The sequence below is a fragment of the Charadrius vociferus genome, unplaced genomic scaffold, assembly GCF_000708025.1.
Source record: "Charadrius vociferus isolate BGI_N301 unplaced genomic scaffold, ASM70802v2 scaffold297, whole genome shotgun sequence".
Taxonomy (NCBI): Eukaryota; Metazoa; Chordata; class Aves; order Charadriiformes; family Charadriidae; genus Charadrius; species Charadrius vociferus.
Genome location: NW_009649192.1, coordinates 331,961 through 347,575, shown reverse-complemented (window position 1 = coordinate 347,575; position 15,615 = coordinate 331,961). Strand labels below are relative to the sequence as shown.

Sequence of the window (15,615 nt, the reverse complement as noted above, 5' to 3'; positions counted from 1 at the left end):
CCGTTTCTCCTTCCGCAGGAAGCGGGGCGGGGAGAGGGGTCGGGACAGTGGCGCCAGGTGGAGAAACTGCGTCTTTGCTTTGCCTCGTTGCTTTATTTCCCACTGCTGCATGCTCGGTTTTCTCAGTAGTGCCCATTTTGAAACGAAAAATGTAATCTTTCAACTGTGAAATCTCTGCTGTTTTGCTCCTTTTTCATATACAAGTCTGTTGCTGACTTTGCTTGATAGCCCCGGTAAAAGGTCATCAGAGCATCCCTAATTGAAAGGTTTTAAAAATTAGAGCCTAGAACTCTTTTTTTTTTTTTTTTAAAAAAAAAAGCTATCATAAGCTTCCATTTCTAACTCAGTCACACATAGGATTTCTAGTCGTCATTTCCATTCTTCAGCTGTTTCCACTTTTTGGTTGTTGCTGCTGTGATGGTGAGCTGAAGGGATGAGGGAACCACACGGACCATGGCCGATTGCTCTGTAAAGGGTCAGTAAAACAAGTGGGCAGATCTCCCATCCTCCATCCCTGAGGCAGCCACTCTGGGCACTTGGGAGCCGAGGAGAACAGTGACCCACGGTGGCAGGATGGCCATGCCCTCCCCAAACAGGTGCTCTGGTTCCCGGGGTTGGAGGCAGACAACAGGGCCGGATGGACCACGGCCTAGGTGGCCCTGCAGAGCAGCTCGTAGGTGCTTCGGAGAGTACTGGCAGAGGGATGCGGTGCTCTGTTGTATTCTGAAACACACACCCAGTTTTACTGTTCTCTGAAAATGACTTCTGTGGTTTTGGCTCTCATTGCGGGTAACGGCTTTGCTGTTCGTGTTGCACTGATGCAACTCTGCAGGATGCACTTCTGCTGGCTTTCAGACGAGGGTTTCGCTGAGGGAACATCCCTCCAGATCACTGTTGCTTTATGGCAGTATGGATGGTTGGGGGAATCTCAGTGAAGATGGAGTTTGTTCTTTTTTTTTTTTCTTCTTTTTTTTTTTTTTTTTTTTTTTTTTTTGTATCAAGGTAGATTGCTACCAATACACAGAGAACTGATACGACTAGCAAAATGGTATTTTGTGAATACCTAAAAGCTGTCGCTCAAGAGATGTACATAAATGCTATCCATATGCCTGCTTGGGTAACGTGGGTGGAAACCCAGGAGGGACTCATGTCGTATCCATATGCCTGCTTGGGTAACGTGGAAACCCAGGAGGGACTCATGTCTATTTCTCCTGATTTGAAACCTGATCTGCACTTGTCCTGTAAGCGGCTCTGCAACAATGAAGGCATCACTGGGTTAGCAAGGAGATGGTGAATAGTAACCCACGCAGTACCGTGGGGACTTACTGAGTTACCAGGGCCTGTAATCAGACCTGCCTTCATGTCCCCGCTGTTACTATGGACTAGGTCGGTCAAAGCTAGAACAATTATCCTTTCTCTGCTCCTGTTTCATTTTTCTCACCCCTAAGGGCGTGGTGTAGGTGACACAAGAGTAAACGACCACTTCTGAACTTTCTAGAGACCTGTAGAGGATTGCCGTCCTGCAAGGAAAGCATAAATTAATAGAATCTGCAGATTTCTGTCATACCATCTAAGTAAGGACAAACAAGACATGGATTAAAGAAGCAAAAGGCAAATTAAAATTAAAAAATGCTAATTAAATTCTTTCATGTTGTGATTTGGGGGGTGCGAGGGGTGTCCCCATCTCATGATACTGCTACAGTGCAGCTGCACAACAGTTAAAATTGAGTGGTCCTTCAGCCTGGGGGGTGGTGTTTGGGTATGTGTTTGTTTTTAAATCTGTAATGCCTCCAGCTGCTTTCCCTCAGCTTTAGGAGGGACTCTTGTCATTGGTGTTACCTTGCTGTGCAGTCTGCTGGGTTTTTGTTTATTTAGGAAAAAAAAAAAAAGCAGCACAGCCTGTGCCTTGTAGGAGGTTTGTTAAGGATTAGCACTGAGCTAATGGGAGGAGGGTGACAGTTGTCAGTTTCACTTTGAGATGTGATGTTTCTCTTCTGTGTTCCCAAGAGAAACTTCTGGTAATGATGTCTACAGCAAACAGCACAGTATTTGAACCAGTGGTTACTTCACCTCTTTCTTCCCTTCACAGCTAAGGTGGCAAAACACCGAAGAACCTCAGGATGTCTGTAATTCAGCAAGGGACGGCAACACTTCGCAAAGCAAAGAAGATCACTGTAAAAACGTGTCTAGATAACCCCTTTGTTTTTCAGTGGAAAACTATAGATGGAGAAGATATGCATTTTATACTACAGACTCTAGAAGAAAGGATTAAACATACTGGACTTAAAAAGATTGAGACTCCAAGAAAGAAAAAGCGCTCCCTTACAAAAAAGCAAATGGAAAAAGAGTGTGATGCCAGCACCAACAAACTCCCTGAAGAAGAGGAAACAGAAGGCCATCGACAAAAACCAGGATGGACTGACATAAATATCAGAAGACAGCTTGCTATTGGAGTTAATGAAGTTACAAAAGCATTGGAAAAAAATGATCTACTTCTCTTGCTGGTGTGCAAGTCTGCAAAACCTGCCATGATCACATCGCATCTTATTCAGCTGAGCGCAAGTCGAGCCACACCAGCCGGCCAGGTTCCCCGTCTCAGTGAAACTGTGGCGCCACTTCTTGGCTTAACATCCATTTTAGCTCTAGGCTTTAAAAAGCAGTCTGATAAATTTACTGAAGCAATAGAAGCAATAATTCCAAAGATACCAGCTTTGGAAGTGCCGTGGTTTCAGTACGGAATGGAAGAATCTGCAGCTCGTGCACATACAGATTCTTCAGAAAATCAGGAACCAGAGCAGCTTGCAGAGGAGCTGGGGAATGAGCTCGCAAGCCAGAAGCGGAAGCGTATGGAAAGCAATCAGCTCGATCTTTCACATGTAATTTTGCAGCCTTTGAAAATCAAGAAACTTGTTCCAAATCCAAATAAGATAAAGAAACCACCTCGCAAAAAGAAAAAAGCTTTTTCCGCATAACTGATTTTAGTTTGGTTCTTCATATTAAACTGATTTTTTTAGTGCAGTACGGAGTACAGCTCTAACTGAGCTATTTTGTTAGGCTTTACAGTGTAAAGCACTTGAATACAAGGTGAACTTCATGTTGCATTCAGTTGAGATACTTTCTGCTTTAATAAAGAATATTGCTCAAACTTGGATGCGAGTCTTTACCTGGGGATAGGTATTTCATTTGCAGGTGGAGATCACAGAGTTATAGTCGGTAATGAATATGCGGAAGTCATTTAACACATAGTAAGTACATCTTTGGAATTAACGCAAAGCATTAAACAAACTTCGTATTTTTATACAGATGGACATGCTTCAAGCATAATGGATTTGAATTAAGTATAATTATTCAAACAAATCAATAGCAAAAGTGAAAGTTTGTTTAAACAAAGGTCCATGCCAGTATAACTCTCTTTAAAGCTGGTTCAGTGCTTGCTTCAAGTAAAGAGCTGTAACAGCACAGGCGCTTCCCTTTTGAACTTCCAGTTTGCTCTGCTGAACAATTGACTTGTTTTGGTCAGGAATATATGCAGACTTGGGTTCCATCTAATGCCTGGTGTCCAATATGCTGAAGGAAAAACTATTTCCAAATACAGAACAAAACCAAATTACTACTGCTGCATTTTGAAAAAAAGACTTCTGTATGCAAGCTATTAACACACATCCCATGAGAAAATGTAAACGAACCTAAACTCAATTTGATCTCTAAGTGGAGTCTGAAATTATATCCTAGGAAACCAAAATAAACCATGTACTGTTGTGTATAAAGTAGATGACAGCTATAACCATTACAAGACTGAAATCATACCATGTAACTTTTGAGTTTCCTTTAGTTTTACCAAAGACTACGAACAGTTGCCTAAAGACAGTTGTGTTGCAGGAAGGAAAGGGAATAGTGGTGCAATTCAGACAACCAAATACAACAGCCTCGGAATTTACTTGGTGCTCTATATTTTAAGCAAAATTCAGTACAGTACTGTAGAAAAAAGCATAAAATACTTTTGAGTTACTCTGTTGTTCCTTAAAGATGGACTTTACATGTTGTAGTTTTCAGAGATTTTCTAATCCAGACTTCCAGTGCCATCAGCTAGCTTATCTGTATTTCGGATTTATTTAGAAGGGACCTTAGTTCATGATACCAACTATGAGGGGAGGCAAGTAGCTATGATTCATGATGCTCCCTGAAGTTTAAAAAAAAACCTCAGACGTTTAATGCCAAAATTTTTGCCCTCCCTGGCTGAGGAGGGGCAAGAAGAGGTCAGGGTTTTTTTTGCCTTGCTTCGTAGTCCTTCGTGCATGTCCTTTGCTTTGGCTGTTTGGATGCATAAAACTTTGAAGGCATGCTGGAACTAGCGTATTCTCATGCTGGCTAACTGTAACATTCAAATCTCAGCCTTTAAACAGAGCATGAGGATTAGCTTTGGTAAAGAACATAAGCACAGCAATCATCTTTCAAGCACTCTGCTGCCTGCCCAGGTCTATAGCTTTCTTCAGGGATTTGTGTCCCCTCTGCAGATAGGAAGTTACTCTGGGAAAGAAATTATAGCAGATGTTTCAAAAGACTGGTGGGAAGGGTGGTGGAGTGAGCCTTAAGCCTGCCGATCTTTGTGAAACCACCTGTTAGGTTTTGAGGAGTCTTACCTGATAGCTGTTCATAGCCCAAACCATGACAAAGTGCAATGCACAGACAGGTTCCGCTTAAGGAACAACAGAAGAGCCTCTCCTGTTGCGCTACCGACAGCGGCCGCCACACAGATAATCTAAGTACCTGCTTAGGAAGTGAGAGTGAGTTGCCATAATTTCCACCTCCAGAGCAACTGTCCTACTGCATGGGTGCAGGCTGGGACACCTTCAAGATTCACATCCTCTGGATGCTGTAATACTTCAGCAAAGCACTTGAGGTGAAGAGCACAGCAAGCCAAAAGGTTTGAGCACTCAACAGGGACAGAAAAGACCATGCCGGATTACATAGTGGTTAGGTAACGCACAGGCTCACGACCAGAACTCTCCAGAACTGCCCCAGCACTGGGGCTCAGGTGCTGGCTTCCCTCATGCTTCATATCAGCTACAGCGCTGCAAAGCTTTACAGGAGCATGACTCTGCCCTCCTTCCCCTCACTTAACATGCAGCGTGAGCCAGAAAATGAGACAGAAGTTTATCCCTTGGATTCAGAAGCAAATGGCACCGTTTTCCCAGAATACGGCACAAGAACAGCCACACTCCTTCCTCCATGTGCAATTACCCCAAGATTAGGGCAGAAAGCCAGGCTGCAGGAAACCCAGGTTCCAAGTCTGTCTTCTATCTGCACATATTTGGTCCCATCATGGCCTCAACACTTTTCCAAACAATAGTACTAGGAAGGATTTGCCTTCGGGTTTTGGAGGAGAGGAAAAGAAAACATCTGCCTACCATTTCTTCCACTTGAACTTTTGTGAGGGGAGGGAAGGCAGAGATGATTCACCTAGCATTCAAGACCACCCCTCTGAATTAGGGAGAGCTGGGCCGTGATGTTTCTTAACAAAGAAGTCTCTTAGCCATGAGGACAGAGCTAGGCCCTGCTGTCCCACCTCACCTTAGGCAGCAGCTGAGCGAGGGTTGCCCAGACTCTGCCTTTAGAGCCAAAGCAGAACACACCAGGCCCCTTGGTGAACCTCCTCCTCATCCCAGCAAGTTCCAATGCAAAAGGCAACCTTCCTGCCTTTTGGGAGTTAAGAACTTAAATCTTTGATGGAATTGAGATTAAATCCTTCTTGTTACCTCATTTACCTCGTTACCATCGATTACATTTTCAGGCCTCACACAGGGAGTCAAAACTCCCTCTGCACCATCTCTTCTGACTGCTACTGGCAGACAGGTAACAGAGTGGCCGAAGTTGTAAAGCTCAACTCCACCGTGAGATGTCTGAAAGATGTCCTCTGAAGCCCTTTTAAATTCATGAGGTCCCAAGCTGGTGCACACCCAGGGGTCAGACAAACCACATTCAATCCCTTCCTTTGTTTGAAGGAGGTCGAATGCTTTAATCACACAGCTGTAGCGCAATGAGGGAAAGTATTTATCACTGTCTCTCGGGCAGAATACCCTCACCACAATTCAACAGGAAAAAGAAACCAAACCACAAGCCATTCACACACTGGAAAAAGTGGGAAGAAAGAAAAACCTCACTGCTAAGAGGAGGTGGGTAGGGCTAGCAGTTATGAAGAACAGACAAATTTCTCTTTGTCTAAATGGATGTTTTCAGGTACAGAATTCAACTTTGAGCAAAATCTGCTGTCAGAATTACAGGCATGTTTAGAATGAAAGCTTAGACATTTGCATTTCATGAGATATTCAAGTCACATTCAAAAGATGCTCACAGCACAGAGGCTTCACTACCACAATTTGGCACTTTTCAGCTAGAACAGTTTCTTACTGCAGATTTTCTTGGTGCTCACGTTACTGCAGCATCCGTGAGCTGAAAGAACTGCTATCATATCTAGCTATGACGCTACGCTGGAGAATGCATATAAAGTACTTCAGAAGCCGCTCTGGTTGCCGAGCATTCATGAGGGAATTAAAACAGCTCCCCCTAACAACAACGATCAGCCCTCCTACATTTCAGGAAGCGCAGTACAGAGACTTCCAAGAACTGAGGGTAGAGCGTTTCTCTTTTGCTCACCAGCCACATATATAGCAAAACTTCTTGTTCCAAAGTCAGGATAAAAACACTACCAGGAACAATTTATGAATACGTATTTACACAAGATACTTTTCATTAGAATTACAGACTTCATAGGAAATCAAAATAGACAAAGGAATATGTGCAATTTCGCAGAAGCGTTGAAAACATTCAAACTATAAATATCCCGATAGCACTACTAAAATTCTTAGTTTTACACACAGGCTGATGTTATTCTACTGAGGAAAAACTAAGGTTTTGTGCCACAACTGTAAATTAAGTACAGTAATGTATTATCATTCCGGCAACATAGATAACACCTGCACTGAACAGTGCGATACTGTTAAATCAATCCACTGATCTATTGAAGATCAAAGTACAAATCTGTATTTTTATTGATTTGGCAGCGTTGCTTATGGAGAAACAAATGCACTAGTTAAACCAGTACATTGTCATACTGCTCCAGTTACAAAAACATCCAGGACTTTCATAGAGCTACAAACGTATCGTACGTCATGATTTTCCCCCAAATGATGATATCCACGTGAAGTAAATAAGCAAAGATACTCAAGTTTGTATCCTTCATTCTGTTACACTGACAAACATACACCACCACTTAATAAATAGAAATGCAGCAGTTCATCCACATAATAGCAAATATTTTTGTACCCTAATCCACCACTGAAGTTCAGTTTGTACAAAACAGTCTTTTTCTACAGAGTGGAAAAAAAATACCTTCTTCTCATCAAGGTGCAAGCTAAGCTTCAAAACTTAAATGAATGTGCTTTTATTCTTTTCATGGACAATAAAAGTTTCATGGACCTTCTGATCTATCTTAAAATGCATAAATTTGGTCACATATGGATGTCTTCGTTCTTCAGGTTTAATGGACTATTTCAGTATCACTGACGTTGTGCTTTTACTCCTCTTGAACAATACCATTCCAAGAGTTATGGAGATCAAATTAACCCAAATGATGACCTCAGAGTTCTAGAAACCTAAGTGTCCTCATTGTAATACAAGACCAACCTAAAGGAAGAAGAAAAATACAGTATTTTAGTACAAGTATGGCAATAATTCTACACATCACTAGTTTTCTGCACTTCAGTTCTGGATCTTAAATATGACCAATTAAAAAAATTATTTTAAAATAACTTCTACCCATTTTGGCCAGCATAGATTAACGAAGCATTATACCTAACAGAATTCAGAAGCTCTTTTTTTCTTCCTTACCTTTTCGGATTCCATGCCAGGACACCTCCAGTTGTACAAATAATACTGCAAATTTCCATCTCCGATCCCAAACTTGAGTTTTTCCAGGAATGTTTTGTTTTCCATTAAGTCTAGTGCATTGAACACATCAAATCCTTTCTGGCAATAGCAAAACATTTTTTAAATTTTACTTTTTAAAGTTTCAAATGACACACAAATGACACTTCACACAGTGGCATCAATATCCAACAGACTAGGCTAATTAAGTGGGGAAAAAAGACAAGGGAATAAATCTTGCCTTTTAATTAGGTACACACACAAAGACATTTTCCCAATAAAAAGTGAAGGCACAACTTTGCTTGAACATTATCTCCAGCAGTGTAAGAATATTAAAGCTACTTTCAGGGCTGAAGGTCTGAATAGTCCCTAAAGCATTATCCATTATTTTATCCTTATAGATATGCATTTTTTACAGTCACATACAGTGTTTTGACACACATGGCCTATTCCAGCTAAAACTGCATAAATACAGCTTATGGTGTTTTTCAGCCATTTATCATTCTGTTAATGATAAACATTATATTTTTGTGATTTGGTCCTTTTATGAAACGCCATTGTCTCTAGAACTCCAATCTTTCACATTACTCTCTCGCTCCTATTCATGCACTCTCTCTACCAACTCCTCTTTTCATCATCCTCCCAAGCTCACCACTCAAAGAGCCACTTCGCTCTCAGAACAGCCACATGGCCGAATCAGTCCGAGGGTTTTGTGCAGCAACACAAACATACTCAAATCCCAACTCACTGTGAACTCTTAACAAGCAACATAAAAACAAGGTCAGTTAAGCCATCGCAGTGACAATAGTCATGTACGAATAGCTGAATTTGCTTGGGGGTCTGGATAGAAAAGTCCATTTATTTGCAATTAACTGCAAGGCAGTCTGACCTAAGATCTTGGAGTCTTAACAGCACAAATGCAGTGCGCCAGCAGGACTTTCTATACTAAAGTATTTTTATAAGATAAAAATAAGTTACAAAACAATAATGCTGTTACTTAAGTGCAAGAAGATGGTAAGGAACATTTACTCAGTATAAAAATTGGATGGTTGTTGTTTTTTTTTTTCTTTTAAATAAGCACCCCATATTAGGAAAAAACGGAGTTGAAGAAAAAGAGCATTTTAAACTCTCCATCAGTTTAGGACTATTTAAAAGAAAATCACAAAGCACAGTGAGTTTCATAAGGTTCCCCACTACCTGACACAAAGGTAATTCTGCGTGCAGATGAAGCTATGCTAAGTTAAATTTGCTGTGAAAAACACACAGAAACAAGACAAATAAGGTAGCAAGGATTTGACAATTGGCATCTAAAGAAGTAAGTATTTAAATACCTCAAGTTAGTAATAGTAACACAAGTCGCAGAAGGCAGGAAGGGAAGTGGGGGAAAATAGAGACACACTGTAGGTACAAACACACTAATGAAGCTCTGCAATTAAGCACTTAAATTTCAAATAAATGATAAAGTCTACAGATACGGTTTTCATTCAGTATCTAAACATCAGCAGATTAGGTTCAGGTTAGTATCTTCTGAGAGGTATAAAAAGGTTCCTGTTCAAAGATAACTTGCTCCACAGCTCTGCCAGACCATTAGAGCAGACTCAGAAGTGAACTTCTTCCCTGTTTATAAGCTCTCTCTCCTGTTCTGGATATAGAAACTTAGTGTCAGCTTCAACAATAAAATAGGCAGGGTTTGGGGGAGATTATCGTGCTGCAAAATCCCACAGTGTCCGTGCAGAATACATGCAACCTAAGTGCATAACTCCAAATTTTGGCTTTTGCTTTGGAGGTCAGGCATTTTGTTCTATAATTGCCAAGATTTTACTAGACTTAGTTCTAAGCTAATTTTATATAGTGTAATATGAAGATAAAAATCAACATTAAACTGACATGCAAATCCTGAAAGCAGTTCGCTGAGTTGAATTTGTACCTCCAAAATGCATTATTTGGGAGTAAAAGTACAGAAAGGATTGTGGTACGTTGTCCCCAGCCAAGAGCCAAACACCCACCCAGCCTTTTGCTCACTCCTCTCCCATGGGATGGGGAGAAAATAGAAGGAAGGCAAGACGACTTGTGAATCGAAATAATGTCAGTTTAATAAAGAAAGGAAAAGCTGCACACATAAGCAAAGCAAAAAGAGGAATTCATTTACTACTTCCCATCGGCAGGCAGATGTCAAGCTGCTTCCTGGAAAGCAAGGTCTCAACATGCGTAATGGTTGCTTGGGAAGACAGATGCCATAACCAGGAGTATTCCCCCCTTCTCCCTCCTTTTCTTCAGTCTTTACTGTGAAGCACAATGTCACTGAGGCTGAGCAAGCACTATTCAGCAATAACCAAAACACTGGTGTGTTATCAGCCCTGTTCTAGTCACAAATACAAAGCACAGCACCATCTGGGCTGCTAGGAAGAAAGTTAACTCCATCCATTCTCTTTAGCCTGGAGAAGACAAGGCTGAGGGGAGACCTTATTATTGCTTAAAAAAATCTAAAGGGTGGGTTGAAGGAGGATGGAGCCAGACTATTCTCGGTGGTTCCCAGTGACAGGACGAGGGGCAATGGGCACAAGTTGGTACATAGAAAGTTCTGTTCCAATACACGGAAAAACTTCTTTACGGTTGGGGTGACAGAGCACTGGAACAGGCTGCCCAGGGAGGTCGGGGATTCCCCTTCTCTGGAGATTTTCAAAACCCGCCTGGATGCAGTCCTGAGTAATGTGCTCTGGGCAATCCTGCTTTAGCAGGGGAGTTGGCCTAGATGATCTCTAGAGGTCCCTTCCAACTCTGAAAATTCTGTGATGCCAGCCAGACCCAGTACAAAACAAAAAGTAAACAAAAAGTTGATAGGAGAGCATTTATCATTTCTCTTCCCTTGACTCACCTCTCCTCATCTAAAAGTCCAAGTGCCAGATCTGCAAATGTAATTAGGCATCTAATGATGCAGACAGGCCCAGCAGGTACTTTGGAAATCCACAGGCATCTAAATCCCAGTATTCTAACTATATGATGATCCATTTAAAATAAAAGAATTGCATGTCACATTCAGAGAGAAATGTAGACAGGGGAAGGTGCAAAGCCTTGCAGTTTGACCGCATAACTGCTTCCTTACCCGTTCCGTCCATGGCCTAGTGAATAGCCAGCCACTCAGCTCCCTACACCACGCTTCAAATGGAGACCACTGTTTATTCCTTGTTCCACTCCAACTTTTAAGAATAAGTAGTACCAGTCATTTTAGCCATTTCTCAAAATTATACTAGGCACCTTCCTGTATCTTCATATATCTAAATACCTTTCAAAGATTGTCTCTGAACTTCCTTTGGTATTATTCTGGAGCCTTAGCCTCTTAGATGTTTACACAGTTCAGGCTATTGCAAACACTCGATCTTCATGAACTTGTCCTTTCCTAGCATCGCTCAAAGTAAAAAGGAAAAACAAGCATAGTGTTTTATATCTTAATATATATACTGTATGTCTCATCAACTGTACTCTGTGCTGTAGACAGTAAAGGAAAATGGAATGCAATGGCATGGATAAATTGCTGCCAGTTCTCAACTCACCACCACTCCTAAGAATCCTTTTTTGAAAGAAACAGAAAAAAAACCCACACAACTTACCAATTTAGCTATAATGAGCGCATCATTCATTAAGTCCAATAGGGGGGTCTCTGTATGAATATTGTAAAAGGAATAGGCAGCTTTGAGGCTTTTATGAACAGGATGGTGCATCACTGTTGAAGGTAATGTGTAGAAACTCAGGAAGTCCGTTAAAATACCATTTGAGCCCTACAAAAAAAAACCCAAAACAAAACAAAATGATTATTAAGAACTTATTGGTTCAGCTAACATGGCAGTCCTACAGAGAGCAAGTAATAAATGCAGCACAGTTCTGCACACCATAAGTATTATAGTATAACAGGTACTCTTGGCTAAGATTTGAAGAAATTGAATTCTTGCCAAGGATGTATCTATACATCAAAGCGAGACTGAAGCCTGAAATGGTCACTTCAGAAAAGGCAACAAGTGTTTAGGTTTTTCTAGTCTATTACACCAATAACATTTTGACAACCAATTGCCAAAGGATTTCAGTTTGTCTCCCCCAGCTTAGCCTGCCATAAACAAAGCTAACAAAGCAACCTTCTGAAAAAAGTATAGACATGTTTTTCCAATTGAACTTATTTGGAAAAGAGTATTTTTTATATTTTTTAAATCTGACAAAGTTCATATTGAGGAATAATTTCCTCAACTTTCTAAAACCAGAAAAAATACTGTGCAGGTATACAAAGCACATTTAAGTCAGCTCTAGTGATTACTAATCAAGAAGCACAGTCCATTTGCTAGACAACAGTGCTAAATCACATTGAAATTCTAATAAGACCAGTAGTCATCAAAAAAAGTACTTGTACAGAAATCTAAAGTATCCTACATAAACTTTCTCAATATTTCACGCACCTAATGATGTTTAACCATCTTCAAGAGTGTAGATTAGTAGGAAATGGGAAATAATTATTACATGGGTTACGACTAACATGCAGAGCACAAACAACTACCCAGATTTTCACCCCTATTCTGATTGGGTTTCCTGATATATTCAAGAAGATAAGGCAGAGGAGACACACAAAGGTTTGTTCTTGCTTGTTTGCTTTATTTTTGAAAGACTGATGCCCACTATTTTGAGCTCAATGAAGGACCTCACGTGGATCCTTAAGTTAACAGTACTTCTAGAGTAAAAAATAAAGAGTTGAACCCATCACATGCAAAAAAGCTACTGTCTTAGAGCAGGTACAGATTCTGTAGGACAGATTAACAACAAATAACAGAAAAGTTACTAAGTCACTCACTAAATTCAGTAGGCACGATGAAAATATTAATTCAGGAATTATTTCAAAGTATTTTAAGGTTTTAGCTCTGCACATTACAAAGATGACTTAAAAACTTAACTTCTCCAGGTCACACAGGTCTTAAAAAGATTTCAAGCACTAACAAACCTATGTTTTGTATAGTGAAAAACTAATTCAAGAGACAGCGTAAAACAAGCAAGTAAAGACTGCTGTTCAGTTAAAATGACACTGTCAGTGGCACGCTTATGCTGATCCTGGTGCTTGTGGCCTCTTTTGTAGGCTTCAACTCACCAACAAAGCCAAAAACCAATCCGGGGGGAGAAGAGGGGGTGGGGAAAGACAGAGGGACAATAAATTAAATTAGACCACGGAAGAGTCCAATAAGCACTAGACCCACTGCAAAGAAAGTAGGAAGCTAAGCTTGGATAATGACGACTGGTGAGCAGGACCTCTCATCTCCAGCAGCACTACGTTTCTAAATTCAGCTGAGACTCCTGCTCAAATTCAGGTTGCAGTGTGGGAATACTGAGCTTCACAACCGGCAGCTTCTGTGAGGAGCTGCTAGATTTAAGAACATTAGTACTGATCATTCTCAAATAAGCTTATCGCTTTAAACAAGGTAATACACTATCTAAATACGACTTCTACAACTGATTTAGCATGGACTCAAAGGGAAGAGTGTATCTTTCTCCACTAGCTTTATTGCCTTGGAGTTCTCCAATCCAAATGCTCATCTATTCCTGCACTGCTTATTTTGCGAGAAGCGTTGTGACCAACAGGTTGGAGGGTGGAAATGGTAGGGTGCGGAAGGAACAGTAAGTGGTAGGAAGAGATGATGCTCTCCATCTTGTTAGTGCACAAAGATTATAATTTTCCAAGATAATTGAACTCCTAGCTGACAGCAACTCATGACAGCACCAAGGGATGTTAACTTTTACTTCTCGATTTTACACACACTCATGCATATACATGTATATATATATACACACAAACATATACAAATTCATGCATATATATATACACACACACACACTTTTTTACTAGAAAAAATACGTTTTACTGAAGTAGACCATCAAAAAACATAATTCCTCCAGAAGCTGACCCTAAAATTGGTTTTAAAAATAAAGAATTTTGAAACAGTGTACAGCAGAAACTTAGACACCTGGGAGAATGAGACTGAATTCAAACCAAATCCTTATCTCAGGTTTCCTTTTTTCTAGAAAAGGAAATTTGAAGACCACTGCTTGCTATCATGTCATATCTCTAAGGAAAAAAAATATGTAGGAATGCAGGTCGAAGGGTTGTTTTTAAAATATGTAAAGTTCTTTGCTGTGATATTTCGAGATTTCAGAATTCTTTAAAATATCCTGTTATAAGAGCACTGCAATTTATCACAACCAAGCATTTTCTTATTAACAGAATGCAATACCACAAACAAAGCTTGGAATCATGATATCAAATTCCACCTACAGCACACATTTTTCATACTGTCTGCATTTCAAAAATGTGATGCTGATGTGAACTTTTGTAAGCGGCATTCACATAGACATTTATGAAGTAATTAGGGCATGTTTTACCTCTACTACATAAGTGTCAATAATGTGATCCCGAGGCAGGAACCAGTGGGCTACCTCTTCTTCATCCATCACAGGAGCAAGATTAAACTGTTTCAAGTAAGTGTTGATTAATTCTTGTACTGCTTTTGTATCTTTTTGTTCCATTGGTCTCAAACCCGAAGTCTTTGTGGCCTTATTGTAACAAAAGAAAAATATATGTTAAGATGTTGAAAGGAAAAGTGCATACACAGCAAAGGCTGAAAGTAGGTTGCAGAGTCACTCTGCTTGCTATAATGCATTCATTATTAGCCTACTTTACCCAGCCACCTAATTCATTATGCTATTTTACAAACGGCTTTCAATCAGAATTCCCTCTCTTGTAATTATTGAGACAGTCTGGGGCACTTCAATCTTTATATTTCGTTATTGAAACAACTTAATTTCTCCAGAGAAAGCAATACTATTGCAAACAGCCTAGACCTTACACATTTTGTATTATTATTATATTATATATTTTTTTTAGGTCAGTCTTTATTGCTTATGTTCTTTGAAACTACCTAGGGCCCAGACACAGAAACAAAACATAAAGCAACTTGCATATCAGAAGTTAATCTTAAGAAAAGAACATTTGCAATTCAAACTTAGGAAAATTACAGTCAAGCTATAAATCAGTCAGCTAATAAAGTTTCATTAGAAATATTTAACAAAAAAATTCCACCTATTCTTAACACTTGCAAAGTCAACTTTCTATACAGGCAGAACTGTTGTTCTGTTAATAAGAAAGCTTCTCATAACTTACAGCTGCCTGAAATAAAAAGCCACAGTATTTTAACAAATAAAGTTATTTATTTGACTTTAAACATCAGAAGAGGGAAAAACTGCTTTCCAGTACTATGCAATCAATGTTTAAACAAGCAAAGGTGATTAAAGTTTTCTCTCCAGCTTTTGTTAGCTTTTCTGAATATTTCCCTTTAAGAAGGCTAAGGCTTGTTCTCTTCAGAGCTCATTTATCCAGCTTCATCTGTCTGAGCTACATACTTGGGCACGTATCACATTAATCATAGCAAAGTCAATTGCAAGAGCAGCCAGGTAGAGACTTGATTACTGGAAGCCTGAAATTAGTGTAGCTGATTATGCTTTGCTCAAAAGGAGACATTCTGGGGGAGGTATTTATTCACATACTCTGGGACTCAGCAGCCAGATTAAAAAAAAAAAAATAAATAATCAAGGCATGTTTTGCCACAGCTCTGGTCTGTGTATTACATTTTAGTCTTCCTGCTTTCCTGAGCAGCCTGGGACTCCAGT

General features: G+C 40.0%; 2 protein-coding genes across 2 annotated transcripts in view; one reads left to right on the top strand and one right to left on the bottom strand.

Annotated features, from left to right (window-relative positions):
• The first annotated feature begins 2,085 nt into the window (after nucleotides 1–2,085).
• Nucleotides 2,086–3,143, top strand: RPP38 (ribonuclease P/MRP 38kDa subunit). The gene has a single exon (XM_009888957.1). The coding sequence runs from the start codon at nucleotides 2,121–2,123 to the stop codon at nucleotides 2,970–2,972; it is 852 nt and encodes a 283-aa protein (XP_009887259.1). The 5' UTR covers nucleotides 2,086–2,120; the 3' UTR covers nucleotides 2,973–3,143.
• A 3,686-nt stretch (nucleotides 3,144–6,829) lies between these two features.
• The window catches only part of NMT2 (N-myristoyltransferase 2), a 44,083-nt gene continuing 35,297 nt past the window's right edge, over nucleotides 6,830–15,615 (bottom strand). Inside the window, exons 11-14 of the mRNA XM_009888956.1 lie at nucleotides 14,332–14,502; nucleotides 11,532–11,699; nucleotides 7,888–8,025; nucleotides 6,830–7,683 (exon numbers count right to left, since the gene is read on the bottom strand). Coding sequence (XP_009887258.1) covers nucleotides 7,663–7,683; nucleotides 7,888–8,025; nucleotides 11,532–11,699; nucleotides 14,332–14,502 — 498 coding nt within the window. The 3' untranslated portion in view covers nucleotides 6,830–7,662. The remainder of the gene's footprint in view (nucleotides 7,684–7,887; nucleotides 8,026–11,531; nucleotides 11,700–14,331; nucleotides 14,503–15,615) is intronic.

Coding starts and splice junctions, on each gene's coding strand:
- RPP38 (XM_009888957.1), top strand. CDS start 2,121: ATGTCTGTAATTCAGCAAGGGACGGCAACACTTCGCAAAGCAAAGAAG.